At 41.3% G+C, this 22,202-nt stretch overlaps 2 protein-coding genes across 2 annotated transcripts; one reads left to right on the top strand and one right to left on the bottom strand.

Annotated features, from left to right (window-relative positions):
* Positions 1-2,976: 2,976 nt before the first annotated feature.
* LOC101169368 lies at positions 2,977-5,359 on the top strand. Its single transcript, XM_011479297.3, has 2 exons — positions 2,977-3,682; positions 4,288-5,359. The coding sequence occupies exon 2, from the start codon at positions 4,313-4,315 to the stop codon at positions 4,964-4,966; it is 654 nt and encodes a 217-aa protein (XP_011477599.1). The 5' UTR covers positions 2,977-3,682; positions 4,288-4,312; the 3' UTR covers positions 4,967-5,359.
* Positions 5,360-5,363: 4 nt separating this feature from the next.
* Positions 5,364-22,177, bottom strand: ttc37 (tetratricopeptide repeat domain 37). Its single transcript, XM_004072652.4, has 41 exons — positions 21,993-22,177; positions 21,736-21,825; positions 21,486-21,629; positions 21,274-21,365; positions 21,078-21,153; positions 20,849-20,995; positions 20,577-20,675; positions 20,362-20,470; positions 18,378-18,518; positions 18,193-18,291; positions 17,926-18,044; positions 15,888-15,974; positions 15,672-15,775; positions 15,455-15,581; positions 15,171-15,350; positions 14,951-15,075; positions 14,612-14,862; positions 14,409-14,511; positions 14,127-14,309; positions 13,889-14,039; positions 13,723-13,801; positions 13,487-13,548; positions 13,348-13,404; positions 13,190-13,258; positions 12,944-13,018; positions 12,634-12,775; positions 12,432-12,525; positions 12,284-12,361; positions 12,067-12,191; positions 11,859-11,982; positions 11,043-11,267; positions 10,692-10,764; positions 10,504-10,557; positions 10,192-10,303; positions 9,829-9,957; positions 9,634-9,758; positions 9,375-9,539; positions 7,444-7,596; positions 6,897-7,027; positions 5,682-5,811; positions 5,364-5,545 (listed from the first exon to the last, which is right to left on the bottom strand). The coding sequence occupies exons 1-41, from the start codon at positions 22,041-22,043 to the stop codon at positions 5,471-5,473; spliced, it is 4,755 nt and encodes a 1,584-aa protein (XP_004072700.2). The 5' UTR covers positions 22,044-22,177; the 3' UTR covers positions 5,364-5,470.
* Positions 22,178-22,202: the final 25 nt, after the last annotated feature.

Raw genomic sequence — 22,202 nt, forward strand, 5'->3', positions numbered from 1 at the left:
CCTAAGCCTGGCTTCCACTACTCTTTCCCACAGCTTCATTGTGTGGCTCATCAACTTTATTCCTCTATAGTTGCTGCAGTCCTGCGTGTCACCCTTGTTCTTAAAGATCGGAACCAGAACGCTTCTCCTCCATTCCTCAGGCATCTTCTCACTCTCTAAAATCCTATTGAACAACCTTGTTAGAAATTCCACTGCTGTCTCTCCTAGGCACTTCCATACCTCCACAGGTACGTCATCAGGACCAACGGCCTTTCCGCTCTTCATCCTTTTCAGAGCCTTCCTAACCTCATCCTTTCCAATCTCTGCTACTTCCTGCTCCACAACAACCACATCTTCCTCCCTTCTTTCCCTGTCATTTTCCTCGTTCATCAGCTCCTCAAAATACTCCTTCCATCTTTTCTGTACACTCTCTTGGGTTGTTAGCACCTTTCCATCTCTGTCCTTAATCACCCTTATCTGTTGCACGTCCTTCCCATCTCTGTCTCTCTGTCTGGCTAGTCTGTACAAGTCCTTCTCTCCTTCATTTGTGTCTAACCTGTCATATAGCTCATCGTAAGCTTTCTGTTTGGCCTTTGCCACCTCTCTCTTCACTCTACGCTGCGCTTCCTTGTACTCCTGTCTACCTTCTTCAGTCCTTTCTACATCCCACTTCCTTTTAGCCAACCTCTTCCTCTGGACGCATTCCTGTACTTCCTCATTCCACCACCAAGTCTCTTTACCGTCTTTCCTCTTTCCAGATGACACACCTAGCACCTTCCTACCTGTTTCCCTGATAATCTCTGCTGTAGTTTCCCAGTCCTCTGGAAGCTCATCCTGACCACCCAGGACCTGCCTCAACTTCTGCCTAAATTCCTCACAAGTTTCTTCATTCTGTAGCTTCCACCACTTGGTCTTCTTTTCTGTTTTCCCTCTCTTCTTCTTCCTGACCTCCAGAATCATCTTACACACCACCATGCGGTGCTGTCTGGCTACACTCTCTCCTACCACCACTTTGCAGTCATTAACCTCTCTCAAATGACCTCGTCTACACAGGATGTAGTCCACCTGAGTACTCCTACCTCCACTTCTGTATGTCACTCTATGTTCCTCTCTCTTCTGGAAGTAAGTGTTGACTACAGCCATTTCCATCCTCTTCGCAAAGTCCACCACCATCTGTCCCTCCAGATTCCTTTCCTTCACACCAAACCTGCCCATCACCTCCTCATCACCTCTGTTGCCCTCACCAACATGCCCATTAAAGTCTGCTCCAATAACAACTCTCTCCCCTCTGGGAAAACTCTCTATGACCTCATCCAACTCACTCCAGAATCTCTCTTTCACTTCTAACTCACAGCCAACCTGTGGCGCATACCCACTGACTACATTCACCATCACCCCTTCAATTTCTAACTTTAGGCTCATCATCCTGTCTGAGACTCTTTTCACCTCTAGAACACTGTTTACAAACTCCCCCTTCAGAATCACTCCTACCCCGTTTCTCTTCCTATCAACACCATGATAGAACAGTTTGTATCCTCCTCCAATACTACGTGCCTTGCTGCCCTTCCACTTTGTCTCCTGCACACACAGTACATCTACCTTCCTTCTCTCCATCATGTCTGCCAGCTCTCTGCCTTTCCCTGTCATTGTGCCAACGTTAAGAGTCCCTATTCTCAAACCTATGTTCTTGCCTTTTCCCTTCTCTCTCTGGCCACGGACCCTTCTGCCTCCCCTCTTTCTTCGACCAACAGTAGTCAAATTTCCACCGACACCCTGTGGGTTAACAGCATCGGTGGCGGTCGTTGTTAACCCGGGCCTCGACCGATCCGGTATGTCTAAAGTGTTGTGGATGATTCGCATGGTTATTTTGGCAATTTTTACGCCGGATGCCCTTCCTGACGCAACCCTCTCTATTTATCCGGGCTTGGGACCGGCACAGAAGTAACTGGCTTGCAACCACTGTGGCTAGATTTAATAATAATAAATGCCTCTAAATAAACCAAATAAACAAAAGAGTAAGCAAATCTCATTATGCAAATACTGAAAATAACCACATACATTTGGAATATTTTTTATATGGGATATTTATCATTTCACTCATAAAAATATCAGATTTTTTGAAGACAAACTCCATCCTCCTCTCTTTTCTCCAAAACAGTCCATCACCCTGTCATGTAGATTATCGCGCTTCAGTTCCATCAAAAAGTCCTTCTCTATTCCATCAAGGCCAGATCCTAGTCTGTCCAGTTGTGTTTTAGCATAGGCTTCAGTTGGCTGTAGAGCCGAAAATGTCAGTTCGACAGACGCAGTGGACACACAAATCCGTATAGCTTTTCATGCTCTCACTCAGATTTTTCTGATGAAGGAAGTCAAGTAGATCAGCGGAAGATTTTCCTGTAAAACCATCCAAGGCGTAGATTACAGTCAACTCTGTTTTTAACATCCATCCATCAAGATCAAAAAGACAGATCAAAAAGTGCTCAAAGGCTCTGTGTCAAACTTCGCAAGGCTGCATTTGGGAAATCTAAAACTTCTGTCCAATTAGAAGGTCGGAATACTGTGATGTTACCTAAGCCTGCTAGAAGACCCTGAAATGAATGTCCAACATTGGTTTTGCATTAGAATACCTTCAGAACTGATAGTGAAGGCCTTTTTAACTCTGACCATGCCTGGCAACAAAGGACTGCTAAAATGCAATTGGTTAAATAATGCTTTAATGAGAAAATACATCTGTCTGGAAGCAGCATTCCTCCGTAGGGTGGCTGGGCGCTCCCTTAGAGATAGGGTGAGAAGCTCGGTTACCTGCGGAGAGCTCGCAGTAGAACTGCTTCTCCTCCACATCGAAAGGAGCCAGTTGAGGTGGCTTGGGCATCTATTCCGGATACCTCCTGGACGCCTCACTGGGGAGGTGTTCAGGGGGTGGGCGGAGGCCCCGGGGAAGACCCAAAACTCGCTGGAGAGACTATGTCTCTCGGCTAGCCTGGGAACGCCTCGGGGTCCCCCCAGAGGAGCTGGAAGAAGTGGCCGGGGCAAGGGAAGTCTGGACATTTTTGCTTAGACTGCTGCCCCTGCGGCCCGGTCCCGGATAAGGGCAGGAAGATGGATGGATGTATGGAAGCAGCATAACCATCATAAACACAAAAAAAAAGGGAATAAAATAGACGATTTTGATTTATTTAATGAGTATGCATGGCTAAAATATAATTAATACATGATTCTAATATTCTTTAGGCCTTCAGAGAAGACCCTGACGGCCCACTACTGGAGTTAAGGTGTTGTTAAAAACAAAAAGGGCTTTGTTTCTTATGGGTGAAAAGCTTCTACCAAACTGATGATGCTTATAGGAGTCCATCTAAGCAGTTTAAAATTAGATGTAAAAGCCCAAATGAAGAATGAAATAGATGAGTGTGGGCACATGTTTTTGCTGTTTTCTTTAAATACATTTTGAAAAATTAGAGCGAGTACAAACTGTCACGAGTCGTAGTCGAAGACCAAGCCGTTGAATTAAACATAAAAGACTTCATGGCCCGTACGGGGATCGAACCCGCGACCTTGGCGTTATTAGCACCGGCCGTTCGCATATTAACAGGATATGCAATTAAGACACACGTACAAAGTCAACTTTGAACTGGGAAGGAGGGAGAGGCTGAAAGTGAAACTTGGAACATATGAAAAGAAAAGAAACCGGTTGATTCCTCTTACGGTAGGTTCTCGGAATATTAACACTAATACACACACACACATCCTATGCATAAATTTTACCTACTTGTATTGAATGTAATGGACATGTGTTACTTTTTATGAGCGTTTCTGCACGGTTCTCAGTTAAAAAGAATAGGGTTTGCTATCCAGCTAGCATTACGTTATTGTTTAGCTTAGTTACTACAAAGAACTAAAGTTTTATATAGGCCTACTTTCGAAATTTGCTCATTCAAATATTGTGTGAACATATAGACTTTAAAAATTACAATTTACTTTAACTCGTTTAGCTTCACATTAGAACTTTAGCTTATTCTTTGTGATCATTTTAGAATGATCTAAAATGTTAGCTCTCTGAATGAGTCATGGTGTTATATTTATAGAACACTCCCTTTCCAGTATGTGGAGAGGTGAGAGTTCAGTGCACTTTGGCTACTTTTGTACCTTAAGTATAATTCCTTTAATATGAAAGCACATTTGGCCATTTTAACATTTCTGCTGCTCCATCAAATCATTGCTTATGAAATGTTTTTATTTTCTTTTTTTTGTAAAGTTACACGCAACGCCTCAACATTGTTTCTAAAGTTGTTTTCTGTGTTATTTTCCCAGAGTTCCAGGCCTGCAGTGAAGCAGAATGTCATTGCAATTCTTTGGCTGGGAGGTCACTTATGATGATGATTCTCCTGGTATGAAATTAGGGGCCAATCAGGATCCTAAAAACCAGAGGGTTTACACCATGTACCATGGTACGACTGTAGCCTTTGCACGTTCCATTGTTACCAGCGGTTTTGTACCGTCAACAAAAGGAATGCTGGGGCCAGGGGTGTACGTCAGCCGTGATAAGAAAAAGGCAGAACGTTATCCTCTACAGGAGAACCCTTTAAACCGTGTGGTCCTGGAGTTGGAGGTGCGTGTCGGCCGGGTCAAGCGCATTGATAAGGACGACCATCCGATGCAGTACACCTGGCATTCAAATGGCTACGACACTGCCTGGGTACCTCCCAACTGTGGCATGAAGGCTGTGAAGAGCGGCCTGGAGGAGGACTGCATTTTTGACCCGAAAAGGATAAAGGTTGTGGGCATCGTAATGGCCCCAAAATCAGCAGAGAATGAACTTAAAAAGCTTGTTGCCAACAGTCCCAGTAGCGGTGGCCCTGGTGTGGATGCATGCTCACTGTGCAAAAGAAAGGAGGATCAGAGCTCTCCACACATCATACAACAATGCTGGGGATGTGGGGGAAATATCTGCCCTCTGATGACAAAGCATTTCTGTTCTTTTTCCAATTAAGAAAATGTGATGGTCTGAAATGTTTGGCTATTTAAACAACGTGAAAGTACAGTGAGAATTATTGTAATAGAATTTTTTGTTATAATCATTGGTGTTTGAATCAGGATGGAAGGTTTCTTTAAGCAAAGGTACGTAATTCATGTTTTAATATAAAAGTTGATATATTTTTATGTTATATATTTTTGATAATAAGTTTACATTTATTGAAACCTGATATATATGCTATGCATATGTACAAGAAACCTAATGTGGTTGTGTGCTATATATAAATTACCGGTAGAATCTATACACAATGCAAAAAGCTTTTATTTTCACCTTAATGTTTCGTACATCCCATGTTGAAATCTGTTTTTTTTGTCTCAGGGAGTTAACTTGTAGAATTAAAAAAAAAAAGAAATCAAGCAAAACTAATAAAGTTTTATTTTTGTATGAAACCAACTGTGTCTTTGCTATTAATGCCTTGCACCTCAGCAGCAGACAACAGCGATGTTGCATCATTCAGGATTAGGACCCGTTAAGTAATGAATGAAACACCAGCAGCCTCTGGTCGTCTTTTTTTTTGGCATGTTGCAAAAGCACCTGCATAAGAAAAGACGATAAAAATGTGTTTGCTGTTAAAGAAGTAGTGTTTCACACAATTTTTGCTTGTCCGTATACAATCTCCTGACTCTTAACTAGCAAAGAATTCATTACCCGAGGTTAATGTCATACTCACATCGATGAGTTCCTGGTCATGTTTGGCATGCAAGTGTCTGAGCAGGTACCAACTAGCCACCTGCGCCACTGTCACCGGGAAGTCTTGGGATGAAGTGTAGACCAGACGCTCCAGCAACCGTCTCGTTTCCCTACAGACACAACATCCAGTTGACAATAAAATACTGTTAAGACCAGGGGTCTCAATGTCCAGGCCTCGAGGGCCGGCATCCTGCTGGAATTGAATAAATCCAGCCCCATCTGCTGCTGATCACCTGGATCAGGCTCGTCTAGCCAATAGGGAACTTCAATGGCAGGCTAATTGGAAAACACTGGACCTCAAGGCCTGGAGTTTGAGATCTGTAGTTTAGACTATTGGAAACATGAAGCTGTTTTTTTTTTTTGTAAACCTGTTTGTCGTCATACCCGAGCTCAAGCTAAAATACTCGGCTACACCCACGCTAAGCAAGGGGCACCTTTTCAGCGCTGCTCCGCAGTCAACCTTGAACTGTATGTGTGCATTTCTGTCTGGTTGATCTTGTTTTGGGTTGTACTCATTGACTGTGTCAGATAACTGGACTTAGTGAGTGAGACGTCACCCATAGAAAAAATGACTTCCGGCTCCAACGTAATGAAGTGAATTCAGTCGCCATTTTTTGCAATACGGACGCTGCCATATTGGAGCCAGATGACGCCAGTAAGCAGTGATTGGTCTGAGTCTGAGACACCTCTAGCACTGAAATTGGGCTAAGGAGAATGTGTCAAGCATTTAGAACATTCGAGGTGGGGGCTAGCGGGCACCACATACTTTTACCGAGACATCTGACTGGCCAGTTTATAACTTGCAATAAAGAAAAAAGGAAAAAATATGGTAGCAGAGTTAGGATGGTTATTCTGACAGATATAATGACTGAGTAGTAGCTGTTTATTTCTCTATTGAAGTCTATGGGATTTTGGCTTCTTAGAGCTGGTGGGTACTTCCTATCTGGAGTGTGAGAGGGGAGAGGTCCCTCAGTCCAGTTGTTTTAAACAGTCCAATGTTTATACTGAAACTAATTTCACTAGTGGGTGAAGATCTCCTTGTGAGATTAATACAGTTCTATTGTTTCTAAAACATGCAGATGCACCAAGCCTTTCAGGGAGGGAAGTTCCCAACCACTTTTCTTAGAGCGTAAAGTAATCTCCATCTTGGCACACCGTGAACAGGAGTTTTTGTAAGCTCTTGAAACGCACTGACCTCGAATTCATCTTGTCCACAAACTGGAGCAGGGCTTGGAAAAGGTGGGCCACAGGGAATGACCCCAGTTTGAGGACCTCAGTGGTGGCTTCCATCACCAGGTCTTTCCAGTCATTTCCTGTGACATCCACCTTGAAAGATAAATCCGAACCAAACAGGTCAACAATACTGCCCAGTGTTACATTTAAGCATCACAAGTTTTTTGGCATTACAGCCACAGACTAAAGAAATGTGAGAAAAAAAACAGTTTAAAAGAGAAAGATTTTAAAATGGATTTCTTGCCCTGAGAGAAAAAGAGACAACAAATGTTATGGATTTTTTTGTACTTTGTCAAGTCTGCTGATCCTTTGATGCACAGCTGGATATTCACTCATCTTTCACCTCCTCTAGTTTGCTTCTTTTCATTTGACAGAGATCCATAAAGGCCTCTGGCTAAACACAAGTGCTTCGGAAAGTTATTCTACAATTTTTTTTCCAACATAATTTTGAGCTAAAATAAAAACTGTTACATTGTTTTTAAAAGAAAGACGTAATCAAAGAGACTCACCATACAGGGCCCTAGAGCTAGCAGAGCTAATCGGAGCAGACTGGCTACCTGGTAGCTGTGCACACCGAGCTGTGAAGCAAGCTGAAGGCTCTGCCTGTAAGCCATCACTGCCTGAACCAGGAGCCCCTGACTTCGATACACATCTGCCAACCACTGAGAGAAACAGAGAACAGCAAATGAATAGCTGAATTACATGAAGAATCCATATAGCTGGTGGACAAAGAGGAATTTTGGGAGAAAACGTATGTAAGAACAAAACTCTTATACAAAAGTGTAATTAATTACAGTTAATAGAGAAAATGACATCCAAGTATAATACCTTTATTCTTACTATATAGAACAACCTTATCTGTAGTATGATCACAATAGTGAAACTAAATTTGACTTTGTTTCTTGCAGACACAAAGAGCTTTAAATGTAAGACATTGTGATTTAAAGAATGAATAACTGCTTTACACCCCAATCTAAAGTTTTTAAACACCTGTTAACTGATGAGGTATAGAATCTATGTAAATCAGAAATTGTATGGGACAGAGCTGCAAAAACCCAGTCCCTAAGGATCTACTTGTTTTCTAGTTATCCCTGCTGATTATCACCTAAATCAGGTGTTTTACTAATAAAAAGCTGCGAGAACATTTGGAAAGGAACTGGGACAGCAGCCCTCAAGGCCTGGAGTTCAGCTCCTCAGGTATTCCGCTACATTTAAAATTGCATCATGTCATTTTTCTGCTGATCTATAGTTTAAGATGCTTTTAGCTAAACAGTGGTTCCTCTCTATATTCTCCCTGTTTTGATGATTTTTGCCATGTGTTTTTTACAGCACACTGTGCTCTGCGTCCTGTAGAGGCTGTAGAGTGTTGACAGTCCATCTCCTCCATGCCGTATCTTCTGTGCAAAATGTGTTAGTTTGCCAAATCTACATAAATGTTAGATCGTGAGCAGATCTGGGTTTTCATTCTACAATGCAGACCTTAAACCCTGAGGTTTAAAAAGAAGAGAAAACGGTGTGAAAATGTTCATGTCTTCTGAGAAGTGTATTAATGTAATGAGGGGTTTTACATCCTTAAACTCCCACTCCGATCACTTTTTGATTTATTTTTAAAGTGTTTCCAATGGTCTTTCAATCACGATGAGGCATTTTTAGCCAACACAAGGACATAGTTTCTGCAGACCAGCAGGAGTTCATCAGATATTCACCTCTGAGTTGTGAGTGGGACTGTTGGCGCAGAGTAAGCCTGCGCTCATTTCCCATGATCCAGCTCTTTACATTCTCCACCAATAGCTTACAGTCAATCGCCCTTCCAGACTCACATTACCGGTGCAACAAAAATGGCGAGCAATATTGAAGCGATCCAGCTGTACAGTTTTAAACCAGATGCCAGGTCCGAAGAGAAAAACAAATACGTTTATGGATCTCTTTGTCTGCCAGTAAATGCATCAGAATGGAGTGGAGCAAAGAGCTTATGGCCCACTGACTATAGCAGCTGCTTTACAGTTACAGGCTTTTTCCAATTGCTTTTTTTTCTGCTACTGATTCACCACAATTAGATTAAAGAAAAACTCAGAAACATCATCTTAATTTATGTGTCCTTCCTCATCAGAAAAATGCAACAAGGACAGGTTAAAAACCAAAAAACACAATTTTCCTTGGAGTAGGTCTTTAAAACATCTGTAATCCTACTTTTTAGATTGAACCTTTTGTTGGTCATTTTTAGAATACAATTCCCGCAATAAAAATGAGTGATGTGAATGTTAATGCTTCAACATTTTTAAAGTTCCATCTGTTTTGGTTATCTTTTGTTTCTGTGACATTTCTATTTTATTTTTCTTGTTGAACCTTTAATATACATTCAAGCATAACTTTCCTTCAGTACTATTGCTTTGCCACCGTTGATCAAAGCAGATTTACAGGTGAGATCCCATCTACTCACGTGCCATGCTCCAAGGTTAGTGGGGTTCATTAGAACAGCTTTGTTAAGTTGCTCCAGCACAACCTCTGGAAGCACAGGCTCAGGACTGGCCAAAAGCAGTCGCTGACACTGCACCTGTCTGAGGGACAGCAACACTGCTGGGTGTTCAGGGGACACACTGAGAACCTGGAGAACACAAAACAGGAGGACATTAAAGTGCATCGTTTACCTTCTAGGAGGAAAAGACCGTGTAAGAAAAGAATGCACTGTAATGTTCCACCTGTGTGCAGAGGGCTTCTGCCTGATCCAGCTGCCCCTCCATCATGAGGCCTGTCACAGCCTGTTGTAGTACCCAGCCTTCCAAAGACTGAGCTAAGGGGCGCTCAATCTCCTCCACATTTTGCACTAGAAGGGACACGTGTCAGCCTCGTACACACACACAGGCAAAGACGTAAAAATACATCCGTCAACATACCTTTCATAGAAACCACTGACATGAGAGTGTGTTCCAGTGACTGTCTGCAAGGGGCAGACCCAGAAAGATAACAGGAAGTGTTTTCTGTATGACATGCAGCCATTAATGCGGCCCATGCGGCTGGATCATCTGAAGAAAAGAGGGGACAGCAGAGCTAAACTGAAAGCTATATGAATACAGATGTTTTTGCAAATATCCCTTCAAATTTTATTTTCCTTTCAGATATTGTTCAATATTAGGAACACTGTGCCTACAGTGTTCCTAATCTTACATAAATTCTTAATAGTGCTCAACTTGATGCCTACATTTTCATTTAACGTCAACTTTGAAGTACGAAGGTTAACATCTGTTGTGTTTGTTTACCTGGGCAGAGCAGCACAGCTCTCTGTATTGTCTTCAGAGCATTCTTATACTTGTCCTCTCCAGAGTGTCTGCCAGTAGCCAGCTGGTTCAGTCCGCTGTACAACAGCGCCCTCTGCAGTCACACAAGGAAAGTCAGTTCAGTAGAGGCAATGGAAAACTTTACCTGAAGAGGTATGCACAATCTATGTGCATACCTATAGAACAGAAATATATTTTTGTAAAACATAGCATCACCTTAGGATTACAGAGAAGAGAACAGATGATAAAAATAAAAGGTTGCTTTCAAATCACAACAAAAAGTCAGACCTATACCTTTCCTTGAGTCATACTGGAGAGACAGGCAACATAACCAGCTACAGCCCCACCCTACAATATGAAACAAAAATAAAAATCTCTCAAACAGGTATTTACAGAAAAGAAACAGATGAAACAGCTGAATTTAGTGTAATAACTAAAATAGCTTTTCTGAAATTGGTCCTTTTACGCATCGACTGACTTACATTTGCCTTTCTAGGGTAGAACTGTGGTACCACTCTGGACAGAAGGGCCCACAAAGATGGGTTTCCTGGATTTCTGTAGTTAGATATAAAAAAGAAATTAAACACTTTCATAAAAATCCAGTTAGAGAAACTTGAGGCTGAGCTGATGACAGAGAAAATCTACAGCGCAATTTGTTCAGCCTCTGCATCCAGAGGGACTGATGGGTTCATTCATAAACATATGAAAGATAGTTGGAACATTTGAACAGGCCCTCAAAAAAGTGTAAGTTTGTGGTGAAGAATTCTTCTTCTTTTTTTTTTTGTATTTAAATCAGGCCATCTAATGACTATTGAATCCTACAAACGTCATACCTGTGAACAGCTCTGGAGGCCTCTCTTTGGACTGCAACATAACTGCCCCGCAGGGCTAGCAGGGCGCAGGTGAGCAGACACTGCTGCTGCACAACCCCTTCCGAGGTGGAATCCTGCTTCAGAAGCTCAGCCAGGGCAGCAGCAGCTAACGTAGCATCACTATGGACCAGTCCCAGGGCGCACAAGCACAGCAAAGACTCGGAGATTGGCTCCTTTAACATCGAGCTGGGATCAGAGAGGTTACATGCATTTAGACTGAGCTGACATTTGTACAATAACAAACCAAAACATGTTTTTTGACAAAAGGATTTTTCCTACAAAACAGTTTTATGTGAAGTGTTGTCACAATCTCAACTTCTGTAATATGCATGTCCTTTGCTAATCCAAACTGGACAAACAATAATTGGGCACATGTTCAAACTTCTGATGCTAAAAATACAATTTTTCACTGGTTTCTAATATTTTAAGGACATAATTAACTTGTGAAGTTTGCTTAATTGTGTCACTTTTAGGAAAAATGGACACAAAAAAATTTGACACAAGAAATAAAAAAATTCTAAAGTTTAAAAGAAAACTGCCTTTCCCTTCTGGGACGACCAAATGACTGACAATGGCCATAGAATAAACAGTATATAATAATATAAAGTTAACGTCTTCAAGGAGCAGAAAACGTTTTTCAAATAAATAAAACAACTTTTACAAGGTTGAGTTTTAGATAGGTTGTAAATTCAGGCACTTGAATGTAACAGGATAAATTTTAAATAAAAAAAGTCATTCTCTGGGGTTGATGTAGTAAAAACAAGTGTTCAGTTTCACCATTTGAACAGCAGAGTCTTGGCAGAGTCCAGGTTGCCGTGCCGATGCTGCAGTAGTGCCAGAGCCGTCAATAAGTAAGCCTTCTCTTTCTCACTGGAAGCCACAGCCAAGGCACGCTCATATGCTGCAAGATACATATTTGTACTCTTACTCCACGCCTTGACCATCAAACAAACAACCTGTTAGAGCGTTATGTCCCACTCCTTACTTGCGATGCTTTCCTGGAGGAGTCCTGACCTGCAGTAGGCCAAAGCAAGCCCAACCAGGTCGCTGAGATCCTGCAGTGGAGTGGAATTGTAAGCACGTACGGCCTCCTCCAATTGACCTAAGTTGCTGCAGGAGATAAAGTGAATCGTACAAATTCTGGGCATGTAATAAATTTATTTAGAAGTGGTTCATGTGAATCATAATGACAAAGGCATTACCACAAAGCACGGCCATAATTGCCAAGAGAAAAAGCCAGTTCCTCTGAGGACGGCGTGGACTGAAGCAATTCAACCGCTCTGCGAGGAGAATTTCAATTAAAAAAGGGAGATTTCTAAACATTTCAATCGGCTCTCTGTTCATCTCTACCTTTGATAAGCCTGTAGGGCCTGCCTGTTCAGATGCAGATGCTCATTAAGGTAGCCCAGCATAGTAAAAGCTTCGGGGTCAGACTGGATTCTCTCTGTGTGGAAAAGCAAATAAGACAATAATTTGACAAAAAATCCCAACGTACCCGTGAAGCAAAGGCAGTATGCTCTTGTGTGACCATCTGCACAGAATCACAACGCACCTGTGTATTTGCTGAGAGCCACCTGAGCAGCAGAGATTGCATTCATTTGCACAATATTGTAGCGGTAAAGCTCAGTGTTCCTATTGCTCTTATCCAGCATGGTGGAGCAAACCCAGTAGGCATAACCCTTCACTCCCTCCATCTGACAGTGAAAGATATTGAAACAAATGATGACGGAGACACATCATCGATGCTTAACACCATCTATGGTTTTTCTTAGTAGCTGCAAGAAGCTGAAAATTCTTCAGAGAATGTCTGCCTCAAGCATGAGAGGGTTTTACAATAAGAGCACTTTCGGGATGTTACCCACATGAGTGCTGAGTTCGGTGGTGTGCCTGAAAAGATCCATGGTGTCGTAGCTTCCCACACCTTCTGCTATCAGCGCCTAGAGGAAGCCCAAAAGAAGATCTATAATTAGCATATATACTATAATGTAAACACCAAAACCCATTACTTTAGTTAAAGCTTATAAACAACATGATGATAGTGTCATTAGGACAGAATTGTGTCTGTACATGTAATTTAAAAAAGTACAGTCTAGTAGTGTGGTGTGTACCTGTCCAATCCAGCAGTTGACATATAGGGGTTCTAAGGACTGAGCAATCTTGAAGGCTTCATGTGCAAGCTACAACAAAAAGAACACACTTCAAATGTCAACCAGCTTGAATGAAATCAAAAGAACACATCAAGATGGGATGGGTCACACCAACGCACCTCTATGTTTTCCTTCTTCAAGTACAGGGTGCCAAGGTTTGTCCAAGCAACAACATTCTGCATGAAGACATTCCAAAGTCACATAAAATGGTCTGGATTTAAGTAAAAATCAAATGTTGTATTCGCTATTTAAACATACGTTTGGTTCAGCTTGGATGGACTTGATGAAACAATGCTGAGCCAAAGCAAAGTTCTCCAGACCTCAAATAAAGATTAAAAGTACATTTTTAACACATTTCTTAGACTTAAATAAGACATTTCCTATATTAATGCAGGGAAGTAAACAAACTCTTTTTGTAAATGGACAATTAATAATTTGTTTTTAAAGGAGATGACATAAAACTTGAGATTCTTTATTTACTAGAATTGTAATACCTTTGTTCATTGAAACCACTCCCAGTGCATTCCAGTAGCTATAGTTTCCACTGTCCATCATGATTGACTTTTTCAAACACTGAAGGGGGGGAAAAAAGGAAATATTTGAGAAAAATCTAAAAGCAAAATCATGCCGAAAGTATTAAAATAGCAGAGTTTGAGTTACCTGATGGGCTTTCTCCAAGTCCTGAGATGGAGAGTTCTGGTTTTCCTCTGTGAGAGCAGATTGGCTAGCAGCCTGACGGTAATAGTTAAGTCCAAGATCGTACCAAAGGCTGGGAGCTTCAGGCATTAGCTTTAAAGCACGAGCATAACATCTGAAACAAAATCCCACTAAATTAAAGCAAATGAATAATGTTGAAACAACTTCAATGTCATCTGTGAATCCATAGGATTGAACCTACCGCTCACCAACTTTAAGCATCTGGACCTGGTTCAGCCTGTTAGCCTGGGAGCTGGAGTCTAAACCTGCTAGTGAGGCTGGCACCAAAACCTGGGCTCGGTTTGGAGAAACAATGCTGACTGCAGTACTAGCGTCTCCCAGTAGCTTCCACAAACAAGACAGATCTGGTCGCAGTTGTACAGCCCTGAAGAAACGCCATAAGAGAAAGGATAAATGAAACAGGGGAATCAAAAATCAAAAGGTTTTCCTTGAGGTGCAACTTCAGTAAATGTCCTGCCATTACCTGAAAAGGTTTTGAATGGCTTTCTCGATGAGATCAATTGCTCCACCATCTCTGCAGTCCTCCATTAAACTTTTTGCAAGAGACAGCTGACACTCACCAAGGCCTAAATTTGGGTTACACACATTTATTTTAACATGTAGCCTCAGGAAAGTATGACAATGACACATGAGATTCATGTTTAAGATGCATCAGAAAACAGACACCTTTAAGAGCTGGAACATAGTCCTGCTTGGTTGTGATTAGCAAATACTCCGCAGCAGCCTCCTTAAACTTCCCCAGAGTCTGTTTGATAGCAGCTGCTTGGTAGACACTGTAGATGGAGGACGGCTGAAGCTGATGAGCTCTGCCGAAGGCCTTGAGAGCTGCCGTGAAGCTCCGCCTCTTCAAATATGCCTCACCTAAACACTCCCAGCAAACCCAGTCCTCAGGGTCTGCTCTTAAAGCTGCCTGCAAACTACACACATGAAGGATAATTATTAAGTTTGTGCTCCTCTGCTAAAAAAAAAATCAAAAGTAAAAACACATTCTTTGCTGATTCTTACTCAGCTACAGCCTGTTGATGTTCTTCAACTTTCAGGTAGTACAGGCCGCGCCTCATCCAGGCCCATTTAGCTGAACCTGGAGTGGCTTTCTCAGTCACAGACTGAAGAATCCTTAAGGCAGTCTCCTGTGGATTCATGGGAAATGGAAAATAGGGAAGAAGAGGATCAATTACAGTAAGGTGATAATATTGTTTTAACTTTACACCCATGGGCTCCGCACCATGTCTCCTTGCTCTATACTGAGGTCCACTGATGCAGCTCCCGACTCATTATCGTCACCGTTCAACTCAAAGGCCTTCTTATAGCAGCCCTGAGCACGGCCGCGGTCACCGGCCACCTCCCGGTAATAATGGCCAAGATAGCGAAAGGCACAGCCAAGGTGTGGGTCAAACTTTGCAGCCTGGGATGGACAAAACCCGATCAGAATGACGATCACGTCTAAACATCAATACATTGTGTTGCTTTTCATAAATTAGCTGAAGTCCTGATCATTCTTTTGAAAACCTTTAAAAAGTGTGTGTGGGCTTTGCTTCTGTCTTTGCGAGTCTCTGGCCCCATTTCCCAGTAGAGTTTTCCAAGCAGGAAATAATATTCTCCAGTGTTTGGACTATGGCTCACAGCCTTTAGCAAACTACAAAAGAAAAGAAAGAAACAATAACAATGTCACAAGAATCACACACACACACACAGTGATGTGCCTCTTAATAGTGTTAGTTTGTACCTTTCCTCTGCTAACTGCTGCTGACCTTCAGCTAAGTATGCGAGAGCCCTCAGTGCTAATCCTTCAACCAGGTCTGGATTGGAATCCAGCAGCTCCGATGACACCTACCAAAAGAATCCATTCATTTGTACCACATTATTGCAGGATTAAGGGACTGTATGTTTTACATTTTTATGAACTAAAACATGTAAGGCATAGATTTAATCTTAAATTCACCTGGAGGGCTCTGTCAATCTGTCCTTTGTTAAGGTATGCGTATCCTTTAAGGGCTAGCATTGACGGGTCCTGTTCAGCCTCTGGAATCTGAAAGCATACACATTTAGGTTTTGTAGAGGAAAATCTGACATTTTGCTTACAATAAAAACATATATAAGTTACTCTGAACCAGCACTTTGACTTCATTAGTTTTTTATTTATTGTTTCCAAGAGTTTTAGCATCAACCACGGTTCTCCACCTGCCTTTTAACGCCCCAAGTCACAGTTTATCAAATAAAGTTAAATTAAAAGGACATATTTAATTGGTCTCATGCTGGGTTGCTTTTATTTAAAGTCCCACTCCGATCATCTTTTGATCTATTTTAAAAGTGGTCTTTTAAGTATGACGTTTCAGCCAAAATTAGAAAAAAACTTTCGTTCTCTAGGACATAGTTTCTGGAGAGCGGCAGGAGTTCAATTTTTCAATTTGCCTCTGATATGTCAGCGTGACGGCTGGCGTGGAAGTATTGGAGCTGTCCAGCCGTACAGTTTTGAGCTAGATGGCAGCTCAGACGAGGAAATCAAAGACGTGGATCTTTAATCGTCTGCAAGTGGAGGCATCAGAGTGGAGCAGAGCAGGGAGCTGGTGATCCACTGATTAGAGTTTGTACGTAACAACTACAAGGTTTTTCCAAATGGCTTTTTTTTTTATCTGATACTGATTCACAACGATTTGAATTAAGAAAGACTCAAAACGCCATTTCAATCTCAGTTTTCTTTTTATATGTCCAACATTATTAGAAAAATGCAAGGCAAAGGCAACACTATAATGGAAGAGGAAGTACTACAAAATGCTTGGATTTATTATTCAATTATTTATGCTGTAATACAGTGTTTTTCAACCTTTATTGAGCCACGGCACACTTTAACCTTGACAAAAATCCTGCGGCACACCAGCATCCCCAAAAAAAAAAAAAAAAAGCAGAAACTCATAGTCTGTTTTGATCTACAGCCCCCCCCCGGCAATCTGACGTGCATTTTTGTGATAATTGTGGCAGAAAAAGCAGGAAGTTGCAGATGTTTTTCTAAAAGATGTAATAAAAGTTAAGTTACATACAAACTGTATGTTCGTTGTGTTTTCAAGACGCTGTCCCTTTAAGCCAATGCATCATGGGAGATGTAGTGTGAAAACTGCGAGAAAACGGCAGAAAGACTCGCGTCTCTGAGCTTCATGGTTTTGTTCACTTGTTCCACGGTCTGATACCGGATTCTGTGGAAAGCTACACCACTAAAGACGAGCTTTAGCTGGTGTTTTTGTCGGAACTGACTGAGTTATGAGCTAAATTGGAACAAGGAAGTGGAGACTTTAACCACTTCTGATTGGTCAGACTGATGACATGTGATTAAGCCTTCAAGAATGATTGGTGGAGACAGTTAAAGGGGCGGGACTTTTCCTTACACAGCTGCAGCTATTTCGCGTTACCGTCATTCTTATCAAAATGTCTTTAATAGAATCAAATAAACACAAAGAAAAAAGGATTTTATGATCGTTTATATTCCTAACTACTCAGTGTTTTATCAGGACCTGTTTGGATGAACAAAGAGATGATTTCCTGGAGATGGGAAATGCTTTTAGATCAGTTAATGAGGGCAATTTTCCACGGCACACTTGACCATCTCCCACGGCACACTAGTGTGCCGCGGCACACTGGTTGAAAAACACTGCTGTAATAGACATTAGGACATAACATGTTTTCCTACTAATATTTATGTGACATTTTTGCTTTTAAAAAAGTAATTTGCCAGCTTTACAAGCTTGACAAGAAATATGAAGAAATGGAAATAAATCACGCTACAGGATTCAAAAACTTGAGGCAACGGTTTTACTATTAAGTAAGAATCTGTGGCAGACAAACCCGTACATGTGGAAGCTAGACTCGACAAAAAACAGTTTAAATGATGATGTTTATTGTCCGTCTTTCAAATTCTGTTGCTGGAATTTAAATGCAAAATATCCAAGACTACAGAACAAAAACAGAGCATTTAATAATAAAATTACCTGTGAAAATGTGTCTAGAGCCTCATCTGTTGCACGTTCTTCTCCACTTTTCACTAAAGCTTGCAACTTCAGACTGAGAAGTTTGCTCCTCAGCTTTTCATCCTCACAAGCTTTCAAACCTGATGGAATGAAACGTTGACAGAAATGCGGCATTAAATGAGTAACCTAGAATTTCCAAAAGAAGTGGAGATGATGCATATAATGTCCTAATGACGACCTATTTTCCACACAACATTACACAGCAACCAAAATTAAAGCGGGACAAACCCTGGGAGCATGACACGGCACAATCGGAGTATCTGTGTGTTTTAAACTGAGCCTCTGCCAGGCTACACCATCCTGTTGATAAGCTCATTCGCTTTAGACCTAAAAGACAGAGCATAGTTATCAGAGAAGTGAAAACACATAGAAAGAGAGATGTAGTAGAATACTTCGTTCAGATAAAAACAAACCTTTTGTTAGATTGTTTATGGCATCATTGTACCTTCCCTCTTGGAGTGATTTAGTACCCAAACCCAAGTGACTTAAACCACTGTTGGGGGCTAAATCCTGGAGCCTTGAGAAACAACTGACTGCATTCTCATCCATATTACCTGAAAATAAAATAACATATAATTAGAGAAACTGAGCTGCTAAGCAATGTTCGACAAAAATGGTCTAAAATTTTGTGCCGTTTTTAACGTATTAAGCAAGAGTTAGCCATAATTATCTCTAGATTTTTGTTTTAAAAAGGGAAAAATACTATTTAGGCTAATCCCCATATTCAACAACAGGACATAATGTTCTGACCATAAAATCACAGCAGAGATTTGCTGTTATGATCGTCCTGCTGAAGATTTAGAAGTGAAACCTGGAAATGTTGTAAAAACACAAAGAAAACTCCTCGTCACTCGCAAGTACTTGCTTTGTTCCAATTGATATTTCTCTTAGAGGAAGATTTATTTTGAAGGATACAAACAATATTAAAATTAAATATAGCAGAAACTTTAACTTGTCCTGTCCAAAAGCTAGGCAGACAGATGAGAGCTGAGGGCCTCTTGTGTTGGACATATTTTACTTTAACAAGAGGGGTTATTAATCTTCAGACAAACCAAAGGTATGTCTGAATAAACCCCTTTTGTAATTGAGGCCAAACTTTATTCATTTCAACCATGATTGAAAATCTTTGGTGTTGGACCGGACGGAAAAGGAAAGAAGGGAAGAAGAGAGAGGGATGTCAGAGGGGGGGGGGGGGGGGGGGTGATAGTGAGAGGGGGGGTAAGACCATGAAGCAGCATAGAGCAGACAGGTTTACTGGTTGTTTATCATTACGGTACAGTTCAAATGTAGTACAAAAAGGGCGGGGCCTGTTCACACACAATCAAATATTATCAACACACCTGCTAGCTGCAAAAAATGTTCACATGTCAACATGCACACAAAACAGATAGTGTTCACGAACGCATACCTATGCCTTTAAACCAACTAGTGTGAAGTCTTTCATTCATTCAATCATGCAAACTATAAGTGCAAAGGTGAGCTAACACCTGTGCTCAGTTGAGTGTTTATGTTCTTCTAAAATGGATGGTGGAATGTGAAAAGAAGGAGGAGGAGCGCCCAGCCACCCCCACACCCAGACCCCCGCCGCAGCAGCAGCGGCAGCCGGAATTCCCCCAACGCCACACGGGAACAGGCAGGGAACAACCGCCCCCCGGGCGACCAAGACCGCCACCCAGGCCAGGGCCAGCAGGACTGCCGCGAGGCCCCCAGAGCCAGAGAGCAGGGAGGCTTTTTTTTTAACAGACAGGGAAATGTATTAAATTAGCAAAGTAGATTTTCCTTTCCTCTTGGCAAGTTCGTTTAAAAACCTTTAAAGACCCGCTCGAATTAAAACTGGGTTTTGGGCATTTTTAACCTGTTCTATTTTAACATTTTTCTGATGATGGCGGATATATATAAATATTTAAATAGTCCAGCAGATGAGCTTCATCCAGATGGAGTGGGGGCTTCCAGAAGCTCCCAGCTCCACTCCATTCTGATGCATCCACTTGCAGACAAATAGATCCATGTACGTCTTTATTTTCCTCTTCAGAGCTGGAAAAAAACTGGACAGTAATTCTCTTGGACTAGTAGTGTTAGCTTGGGGGTGTGGGGGGCTGTAACCTAGTGGGAGCGCGCGTGAACAGCAAGCTCTTGGCAACAGGGAAGGGAATAGGCGCCAATGGCTCCGCACACAACTCAGAGACTAATTTCTAATGAACTACTGCCGCTCTGCAGAAACTATGTCCAGGAAAACGACACAGGTTTTCTGATTTTGCCTAAAAATGGCATAATCATAATTGAAAGACCACTGGTAACGCTTTTAAAATAGATCAAAAGATGATTGGAGCGGGTCTGTAAGCTTCAACATTGGTAAGAATGCTCAGCTAAAAACTTTTCATAAGAACAATGTTCTACCTGTTTTGAGGTAGTGACCGCAAAGGACCTCAAGGGGATAGCTGTGGTTGGGATACAGGGAGAGCACAGACTCACACGCTTCTTTTATTTTGGCTTCTTCGCACGGCAGCTGCAGGGGGAAAAAAATCAGAAAAAATAAATCTCTATGAATACGGGAGCACCTTTCTAAAACTCCTTCAAAGTTTCTCTCATTTCAAAAGGAGGGAAGACCTCACCTTGGAAAGACATTTAAGATAATCAGCTGATATCTTCTTGTGCTCCTCTCCTGGCACAGGTTCAACGAGAGCCATGGCTTTCTCAAATGCTGCAATTAACTAACACCAATAAAGAAAAAAAACGTTACGTATGTGCATCAATAAGAAAAATTATGTGATCTGTTGATATGCATGTGTGACAAATGCATTATAATCTATGCTCTGTTTAGGGGATAATTATGCAGTTTTATGCCAAATCAAAAATCCTATTGTTGAGTTTAAAGTCCTCTTACATGCTGGTGAGTTCCATTGTCCTGCTCCGTCTCATTCAGACTTTCTGAAAGGAGTTGGATCATGTCTTTCAACAGCTTCACCAGCTCTTTCTTCTCCACCCCGTCTTCCTCCTTTAGCTGAATTAGCTGCTGCCAAACCTTTGCCAACTGTTTTGAAACAAAAGCATCAACTCATTTTCAAACTGTTAACTTCAGAACACGTGTATTCATCTTTTTTTTTATTACATACCTTTATTTGTTCTCTGTCAGACTGATAAATATCGGACAGCTTTTTGATCATGTCATAACATTTGTTTTTATCTGAACTGTACAAAAAGGGGAAATAAAATTAACATCAACTGCTAAAGAAAATCCAGATTTTTTTAAGTGGTAAGTAGTGATCGTTTTGAAATCAAATATTTAAAAATAATATACTCAAGACTTACCTTGAATACAGTTCTACAAGCTTCTGGTACACATTAGGCAGCTCCACTTTGAAATCCCACTGATCCGTCTTTTCATAAAGATTTGCTAAGCCCTACAAAAGTAAGGTATAAGATCCAGGAAACTTTTATCTATAGATGATCTACTGTCATGCCGACAGGTTCAAACCTGTGAGATAATCTGCATGAATGGATCATCATATGGTTCAGCTCACCTGCCAGGCCAGCAGCTGCTCTGGATCCAGTTCTATTGCTTTCTTATAAGCAGTCAGGGACTGATCCGTTTGCTCCAGCTCACAGGCGGCCAGGCCGATGAATACCCACGCATTGTAATTACTTTTTTCAAGTTTCAAGACAGTCTAAAAACAATATTAGAGAGAAAACATTCAGCTTTAGTTTAAAACACCCTCGTGACGTTACAGCAGGAGGGGTGAGGAATAACATTTCAATTTAGAGACTATTTACCTTGCAATGCTTTAAGGCCTCTTTGAATTCTTTGTTTTTGATGGCGTCTCTGGCACTTTTCAGTGCAGCTTTCACTTCTTTACTCGACATCTGAAAGAAATAAACAGAAAAAACTCAGCATTGCTAGCATGATCGAATAATAGCTTAGTGGTAACGACCAACATGACGATAAAACAGTTCGAAGTTATTTTCTAACTTTACATGTTAAACTTTTTCTAATCTAATGTCATTCTTAGATAAAGAAATAAATAACTTACTTCATAGATGACAGTGGTGTGTGTGTTAGCCAGATAACCACTGTGTAGCATCCGATGCTAATAAAGTAGTTAAGCTAATTTAAAAGGTGAACCTAATTTTTAACTATTTTAGCAAACGATTTTGTTTGATAAACTAGTTAAGGAACTTTTGACAGTCGCTGTCAAAGTTCGCACCACCTATTTACGTTGTACACTTGCACAGGCTCACCA

The sequence above is a fragment of the Oryzias latipes genome, chromosome 9 (genome assembly GCF_002234675.1).
Source record: "Oryzias latipes chromosome 9, ASM223467v1".
In the NCBI taxonomy this organism is placed as follows: Eukaryota; Metazoa; Chordata; class Actinopteri; order Beloniformes; family Adrianichthyidae; genus Oryzias; species Oryzias latipes.

What these genes read in the sequence shown, in the direction of transcription:
- LOC101169368 (XM_011479297.3), top strand. Translation starts at nt 4,313, where the DNA reads ATGTCATTGCAATTCTTTGGCTGGGAGGTCACTTATGATGATGATTCT.
- ttc37 (XM_004072652.4), bottom strand. Translation starts at nt 22,043, where the DNA reads ATGCTACACAGTGGTTATCTGGCTAACACACACACCACTGTCATCTAT. An exon ending in CCAGTATGACTCAAGGAAAG is followed by an intron (nt 10,304 to 10,503) that starts GTATAGGTCTGA and finishes GTGTGACTGCAG; the next exon opens with AGGGCGCTGTTGTACAGCGG. An exon ending in TAGCTCTAGGGCCCTGTATG is followed by an intron (nt 7,028 to 7,443) that starts GTGAGTCTCTTT and finishes TTATCTTTCAAG; the next exon opens with GTGGATGTCACAGGAAATGA.